Consider the following 8,468-nt stretch of genomic DNA (forward strand, 5'->3'; position numbering starts at 1 on the left):
TCCGGCCGCGTGTTTGTTTTTTTACGGGGATGCGTGCATCAACTTTTGCTAAAACAGCTCGTGCAGCAATAGGGGTTAATACAGCTAACGAAGGTACCTTTCTCTCCTGCCCCTGCATGCCAGGTTGTTCAGCAGGAAAGTGAAGACTTTCGGACGCGCATGTGTTTTACTGCATGCACCGCTTTTCGGTTTCAACTTGGCCACGTCTTTTTTTGGTCAGCCTTGATCTCGTACCCCACACAGAGTTAGACAGAAATTTGCTGCCGAGAATAATATGCCCATAATGGGTCTTGTTCCGGCGAGCGCCATATAAAAGCTCTTTGGTTAAAAAAAGAAATAAGGCTCCAACAAAAATATTGGGTCGCGCTAACTGCCACACGTGTGGCAGGAAGGGAGACGCACCACACATCTCTAATGTAAACAGATTGCCACGTCATCGCATGCATGCATGCAGGAATCTTTTTGGATTTTCAGTTTTTAAAATGTTTTATCTCTTAAACGAAAAATCCGATTGAAAATCCGTTTTCACCATTAAATCCCTCGCGATGAGATCTTCGAAACTAGATCCCATGTTGATATGTTTTGATGAAAAAAATTGGATTAAAAGTTGCCATGTCTATTGCATATGACTTGCCATGATGTTTACACTGAAGTTGCCATGATATGTTTCAGCTATTTTCTTCTACATTTAAAAGTAAATTTTGACATTTATAAAACGGGGAATGAAGAAACTAGACTTGCCATGAACCATAAACTAAAATTGCCATGATACATGCACGTAAAATTGCCATGGTTCATACAAAAAATAATTTTCATGGTCAAAGTACTGGAGTTGCCATCATCAAAATACTAAAATTGCCATGATCTACAAACTAAAATTGCCACATGGCAACTTTAGTTTAAGCCCTATGGCAACTGTAGTGTAAACATCGTGGCAACTTCTGGCAAAAAAAAATTCGTCGAAACATATCAACATGGGGTCTAATTTTGAAGATCTCGTCGAGACGGATTTAATGGTGAAAACGGATTTTTAGTTCGCTTTTATTTAGGAGATACAACATTTTTAAGCCGAAAACCAAAATTTTTTTTGCTGATGTCATCTATTCATACGTGGCAAAATGAGTTGTGATGAAGGCGTGTGGATGATGTGCAAACGCCCACACGTGTGGGCGTTAACATTTCCGAAAATACTTAAGCCATATTAATTACCCTGTCATGAGATAAAAAAACTGGCATTCTCACAATCTTTCCCGGCATGCATGTCAATCTAAGCCTCCTAATGTCACGTCACTATGGATTAGTACTTGTGATTGTGAGTGATTGACTGACTGTTACTCTGAGACATTATTTTTGTAAGTTATTTCAGACAATTTAAAATGGGCTGTTTTATACATTATTTGAAATGTCTTTAATTTTTCAAGGTCTTATAAAAGCGATCAGAGGGAGTATCTTATTTCATGCCACGTTGAGCCGGCCGGCACGGATGTGTGTGTGTATGATTGGATGACATGGGGTCTCTTGAATATAGCCGGTAAAAAATAAAAGTTGCAAAACACAGTACCGGTTCCCGTGTGAAACGGTCGATCGTGTTCTACCAGAAACTCTTCGTCACGTCTATTCGGTGCAGGTTGGGCCCATGCAGCTATACACTCAATTAACTCAGAGTAAAGTCCAGAAAATATCTATACTCTAACATGTGTGTGTACAAACCAAAGGGCTCTAAAGAAAATTTTCATACAAAAATCCTATCCTATAGAATCCCTATAAAAATCCTACAAACCAAAGGAGGCCTAAAAGTTTAAAATCGTTCACTGCTGGTCCTAAAAGTTTGAAATCTACTCTTGTATTCCTGTAGACATCAACCATAGTGTTGTCTACCATTGAGCCAAGGCTTACATCCCATCCCTGTAGTATTAAGGAGTAGTATTTCAGGCGGTAGTATTTCAGCAGTATTAAGGAGTAGTAGTATTTTGCGGGCGTAATCGACCCAAATCAGGCGAAAAGGAAAACTGAAAACGGTGATTTAAGCCAGGCTTAAAGGGTATTCGGCTAGAAAACGGCCATCCAGCCAGGCCTAAAACTAGAAGGCTGAAAAATCGTTACGAGTCAAAGATTGTGTTTCTGAATCCTAAAAAAGATCAATCAATTATACTCCCTCCGCCCATATTAGTTGCCGCTCAAAAAACAATATAATCCCATAATTTCAACCAACCGCAGTGACATGAAATCCAGGATATCGAACTGCCCGTCATAGCACTTCTATTTTCAGCAAAGATCGTGAGCCGTTCTCTGTAAAGATTAACCAAGATCCGGTGATATAAAGGGAGAAACAGGGCTAGTAGCACAGAAGCAAAGTAGCATGACAAAACTGCTTCCGCCAGTCAGAATATTGTTTATGGATTTCAACTCGGACACAGAACTAATTTAGAGGCCAAAACTTCATCATCTAACAGACGTGTCTCAAATACCTTTGACCTAAGCTTCTGCTGAGTAGTTGATCATCCAATTTTTCTTTTCTTGATAGAAAGGAAAACGAGGCTTAATCCTCCTGCCGCCTCTTCTTTAAGGACCCGACACCGGTGGCGCACTTCGCTCTACTCCTCGGCTTCGACCAGAATCTTCTTGCAGGCCTCGTAGCACATGAACGAGATCCCCGCCGCGGGCATGAGCTTGATGCAGCTGGGCCCAAGCCCCTTGTACAGACCGCCGATCCCTTCCTTCTCCATTATGCAGTAGAGCGCATGGAACACGTTCTTGTAGACCTGCCTTCCGCCCACCGCCCCTGCCTGCATCTGCTTGCGAGCTACTTCGAGAGGGAAGGTGGCGGTGCTCGAGATGGCGCCCGCGGCCGAACCGATCAGGAGGGTTGCAATGTTGCTGATCTCCTCCTGCTTGAATGTCTTCCTGTAGAGCTTCCTCAGGGTGTCGTAGGCGTAGTAGTTGGTCGCGGCATATGGCACCACTCCTATCAGACTCGGTGTCAGACCACGGTAAAGCTCCGAGGGGCCTTCCTCTCGTACAATCTTGACGAGGCAATGGAGAAAGTTGTCATATACGTCTTTCTGCAGAAACAAGTACACGTGAGGCGAGGTACTCAAATAAATATCACTCTTACACATTGTTAACAAAGAGTTGTATCCACCTCTATAGTCAGACGGGTCTTGATCAGTTCCAGAGGATATGTGCAGAGTGTTGAGCTGACACCTGCAAGTGCCCCCGCGACAAGTGATGGAGGGAAGGGGGTCTTAGAGGACTCATCAGCCTTTGGAGTCAGGAATTTTTTGGCTGTATCAAAAGCAAATAGCTGCATTTGGATGCAAAGAGATCAATCAAATTAAAATATTGTTAGTTTGTCTTAAGAGGTAAACAACAAAGTGTTTGATCACTAATAACAAATCTTAGGTCCCATACTGAGATTAACAAGCAGAAGAGGAACTGGGCGTAGAGACTTGCAACCAATTTGAGTGTAACATGCACCCCAAAAAATCAGTGTAACAGAATTATGCAGTCTGACAATCATAACCACCCAACGTACTTCTATAGCAATAGTCAAACCAAGTTTCTACAGTGAAATTGCATTAATGTTTTGTCATCTAGAGTATAATATCAGAAGACAAGATATAAGAAAGCAAGCAGTGGCAGTTCAGCCAATCATTCAAACCAGGGAGTAGAAGACTAGAAGTAGTGCAGAACTAAACAACTAAGAGTTTAAATACACACTAAAAAGTGTCCATAGTCTGACTATGTTAAGAGTGTCAGGACCACGATATACTAATACTAGAGGACAGAACCTTTGATCATATGAAAGACAAAACTCAATTGTGTAATCAAATGTAGGAAAACATCAACTCACTGCTAGGCAAACCCAAACTCCTTTGCAGAAACTGTGTTTACAAATTGCATATACTGTTACACCTACTAAACTAATAGCAGCCTGGGTGCTATATAACATTGACTAAAAAGTAATGGTGCCCCATTATTGTTATGGCCCTCCTCCCACATCAAGTTTGCTGCATCTATCAGCAAACTGAAGGTTGTTGTAAGTGCACTACACAATTAACATCAAATTGAAGTGTTGAAAACTACACCACACCACATGATCACAAATGAAAGTGAAGTAGACACCCTATAGTAAATCGATTATAAGCAGAGAACCTCTATAGCATCAGCAATACACCAGGCATTGGCTAAATCACATGGTACATTTTAGCAACAAGGTCTAGTGGGAATTGCCAAGTAGCATAAATGGAAAGTTACCTCAATCGCCTTGCTTGGAGCAACACGGATAACATTTACAAAGTTCCCACGGAACAGCCCTGTCCAGCCCTCCGACTTCATAATTGTCTGAAACACCTCTGTCATTGAATCCCCATTGCTCCCAACCATCAGGTGTGTCCTAATTGTCTCCAACGGCGCCACACAAGTCCTCGAGACCGCCCCCGCAATAGCTCCACTAACCAGCCGCCTCAAGTGCGGGTTACCAATCTTAATTTTCAGTTTCAGCCCACGCTTCTTGGCCTTCTTCCTAATAATCTTACCATCCACTACCACCTCCTCCTCCACAGACTCAGCCACGGCCCCAACAACTGGAAACCCGACTGCCGACGAGACATACTTTATGCAGTGATCAGCAAAAGGGATCTTGAACTCCTGCTCCGCCGGACTGGTCGACACTGCTGGAGCAGGTGTCGACACTTTGAGACCGACGCTAGCAAACAGCCCACCATGAGGGGAGGCAGAGTCATGCAAGCTTAATGAGAAGGCCTTATGGCCCTTATCTTCTTGCAAATCCCAGGGGAACCGTAGCTCCGGAAGCGGCGGGATAGCCCACCCATGTTTCTTCTCCGAGGCCAGCGTGCAGTCCTTGCTCTTGGCCGTCACGGCCATCATCGTTCCCGCCATGGGTGGGTAACCGCCTTGGCCGGCCTCAGACTGCACACGCACAATCAGTGGTGGACGGCCGCCCTGCACTGACGGTCGCAACAAAGAGCATATTCTTAGCCACTCACTCCAAAAAGTTCGACACCACCAACGCAGACTACCTAATAAACAATATCGAATCATGTAAACGACTTGAAGATGAACTGGGAAAATCATGCGGCAAGTACTCATCAAGAATGATCACCAATTCATCATTATATCCTCACAGTATCAAATCTACAGCAAGTACTCATCCAATACAATACAAAAAAATCAGTAAAAAAACTGAACAAACAGAGGATGCAGGAGGAAGGAGGGAAGGGGGATGAGGGAAGAGGTGGGAAGGAAGGGGAAGGAAGGAGAGGGGAGGAAGGAGGACGGAGGAGTGGCGGCTACCTGCCTATGGACTGGTCGCCGGAGTAGCTCCGGGCGGCGGCGGAGGCGGCGGCTGGCCCAGGAAGGAGGGAGGCGGTGCTGGTGGGGGTCCTGTGCCGGCAGCGGGGCGGCGGAGGCCTCGGCCCGGAAGTAGTGGCGGCGGGCCGGCGGTGGCTAGGAACCCTAGCTGTCGCGCTCGGGGAGGACTCTGGTCGGGAGCGCCCGTGCTCGCAAGGATAGGGTGCTCCGGCCGGCTGCACCATGCACGGCCCAGCCGTTAGATGCGTAATATAGGGACAGGATGCAACGCCCTTCGAAACTTGCAAAAACCACCCCATGGAAGCGCAGAATTATACTACCTGTAACGTTTCTCCAAATATGTGCTGCTCCCCTGTTCGGGAAAAAACGAGCACGGGCAGAGCGGGTATGGAGGGCTTCGGGGCTCCGGCGGCGGGCCTCGCCGGCCGTGTGCTCCGGCGGCGAACTCGGGGGATCAGTGTCGCCACGGTGCTCCGACGTGCGGCGTTCCGACGTCCAGCGGACAGCCCACTCCATCCCCGCCCCTCCCCACACCCGGCGCCAGATCCGGCATCCGCCGACGCCGGAGAAGAGGGCTCCAGCCTTCAGGTATCCATCCTTTTGAATGTTACAACCTTGTGTTTTTATTCTGTATGCATTTTGGTTTTAATCCATCGTCCCCTTTACATTGATCGTGTGAGATGTCCTATCTGATCCGAGTAAAATGTGGTGATCTCTCAGCTGGCGTGCGAAAAATAATAACTGAACTGTTGTATTTGGCTCAGACTACATGCATATTCAACCAATTAGGTGTAGAAAAATATAGACAATCTATGGCCTGAGCAAAGTAATTGTACCTACCTGTTCAAGTGCCTGAACATGAAGTGCTTGTTGGTCTAAGCACATGACCGAGATCCATTAACACTTGCAATACGTGCCACACTGATTTGTGAGAATGCCCTGCCTGCTCTGTTTCTTCAGCATTTCCATCAAAACTAATACGGTGACGGTTTTGGTTTAGTGAACTAAAATTATTAGCTCTATGTTCATTATCAAACACATTTTACATTCAGGATTTGGCAATCCTTAACATCTAGGTTGCCTAGCTTTGAAAGCATACGACACTGATCGCCTGTATGTGCTAAGCTACAACATGCCATAATTTTGCTCACCACTTGACTAGTCTACCTACTTTTGAAGCACAGTTGTGAGCCACATAGTTAATGTTCCTTGGTATGTGATGAATTTGTATATGCACGTTCGCTCTTGCAGCAAATAAATTTGCTAGCTGGTTTCTCATCACCCAATGCCCAGGGGAAAGAAAAATATTTCTTGATGCTGCTGCCTTGGCTGGAGTCAGATTATCCACCATAAAAATGACCTGCTTGCATCTGAATTTGGAAATTATTTCTGCAGCAACCTGAAGGGCCATATCTCCTGCTTGTAACGGGGAAGTGGCATGTTTTCCAGCTGCTGAAACAAAGATGTTTGTTTTTACTTCATTTTCTTCAACTCCTATATGTGGCACTATATATGGGGTCAGATCCTGCCTTAGTCTTCCTTATTCAGGTGCAAAAAGTGGCACTACAGTCCTACAGATTTAACATTTTGGTGCTACGTGTCATCACATAATTCCATGCTGCTGTACTCAGGAATATTTTTTATTAGCAGTATTATTATAACTCTCTTTTTTCTTAGTACATCTGAATGCCAATGCATTAGACATTTTCTTTGTTTGGTACTTTAGTGTGGCATTGTTGATTTTTTTGGAGTTCATTGTGCTACAGCTCTCATGACAAGCTAACTCTTAGGTGCTCCTGCATGTAATATCTTACACTTCTTTCTGCACTTACCAGGGAAGGATGGAGTCAATGGCAAGTATTGCTCCAAGTGCCAGGTCAACTACAGCGATGGGACTTGAAGATGATGGCATGATGCCAACAACTTTTCCTTACCGTCGACGGCGACCGAGCGCAAGGGAGGAGACGCGCTGAGCTCTCCTCCTCCCTACTGGCACTCCCGCCACCCGCCGCTGTCTCTGCCCGGCTTCCCTGTCACGGTGGCTACACTGTTTGCTTCCTTCCCCAGAGGCCACAGCCTCGTCCACACAGAACTGCCTCCTCTATGGATGATGCTTTGGTATGCCCTGCTCTTGCTCTGCTCTGAGATCATTGCTTTGATGCTAATGGAATCGATTTCTTCATGGCTATGTCAAGATTATTAGGATGAGAAGTAGGATGAGCTTGCTATTGTCAAGATGATTGGGGCTTTGCCAGGCACAAGTGCCAGATCTTGTTGGAATTTGTCCATCTGGTACGAGCTTAGTGATAAACTGGTGAATCATTGTATGCATTGCCTGGTGTTTAACAGAACATTGCACAACTGACTCTTAAAAGAGGATGTTATGTTAACCAAGCAATTGTCACATGTGAATCGAATTTTCTGATGTGTGGTTCGTGATTTCTTGATATGTAGATATGGGGTGCTCGAAGAGGATGGCTGCTCCTTACATATGTTGCTCAACTTTTAAAATGATATATATGTGGCATGCTCAAGTGTTGGATAATACGATTCTGGACTTGATGTATATGTAAACCAATCCTGAACTTGATGTCTATGCAAAACAATTTTGGTTTCACACTGGTTGATTATGGAATCGGACCCTTGTGTGGAGCCTGTACACGCTATGTGTTTTTGTAGCTTGTTCAGCAAGTTCCCAAACAGCATTATACTACAAACTTATTTTCAGCCTTGCCTAACTTCAGTCTTGTGTGTGTTTCTTTGTTAATTTACAGTTGTACTGAAATGTAGCAAAGCAGGCTATCATTTGTGTGAGTTGTACTGAACTGTGGGTCTGTGGCAAAGATGAACCCTTTGTCTTTTCTTGTTGTTGCTTCATAACACCATCTTAACCTTAAAGTTAAACTCACTAGTGCATGCTTTTTTCTCTATTTTTAAAGCATTTCTGTTTTGCCTTTTCTCAAGCAATTATGTTTAGTTAGTTGCATAATTGTGAAACAACTATATCTACATTGGAAAACTCCTAAGCTTCGTCACTTTTTGTATCCAAAATCCCGTGAACTTTAACTCTGTTTTTCTACTTATAAATTGTATATTATGCACCCACTATGATTCTGACTCTGGATGTTATGAAC

General features: G+C 44.5%; 1 protein-coding gene and 1 long non-coding RNA gene across 4 annotated transcripts; one reads left to right on the forward strand and one right to left on the reverse strand.

Annotated features, from left to right (window-relative positions):
- Positions 1-2,236: 2,236 nt before the first annotated feature.
- Positions 2,237-5,544, reverse strand: LOC119336610 (adenine nucleotide transporter BT1, chloroplastic/mitochondrial-like). Of its 3 annotated transcripts, none has more exons than XM_037608659.1 (4): positions 5,321-5,544; positions 4,258-4,965; positions 3,143-3,304; positions 2,237-3,062 (listed from the first exon to the last, which is right to left on the reverse strand). In XM_037608659.1, the coding sequence occupies exons 2-4, from the start codon at positions 4,900-4,902 to the stop codon at positions 2,595-2,597; spliced, it is 1,275 nt and encodes a 424-aa protein (XP_037464556.1). In that variant the 5' UTR covers positions 4,903-4,965; positions 5,321-5,544; the 3' UTR covers positions 2,237-2,594. The 3 variants fall into 3 exon arrangements, with proteins under 3 accessions (XP_037464556.1, XP_037464554.1, XP_037464555.1); XM_037608657.1 differs by having other exon boundaries at positions 5,317-5,544; XM_037608658.1 differs by having other exon boundaries at positions 4,258-4,970; positions 5,317-5,544.
- A 140-nt stretch (positions 5,545-5,684) lies between these two features.
- On the forward strand, positions 5,685-8,198 carry LOC119338676. The gene is made up of 4 exons (XR_005164089.1): positions 5,685-5,922; positions 7,170-7,452; positions 7,530-7,626; positions 7,789-8,198. It is a non-coding gene; the product is annotated as an uncharacterized LOC119338676 (long non-coding RNA).
- Positions 8,199-8,468: the final 270 nt, after the last annotated feature.

Source organism: Triticum dicoccoides, chromosome 7B (genome assembly GCF_002162155.2).
Source record: "Triticum dicoccoides isolate Atlit2015 ecotype Zavitan chromosome 7B, WEW_v2.0, whole genome shotgun sequence".
Lineage (NCBI taxonomy): Eukaryota > Viridiplantae > Streptophyta > Magnoliopsida > Poales > Poaceae > Triticum > Triticum dicoccoides.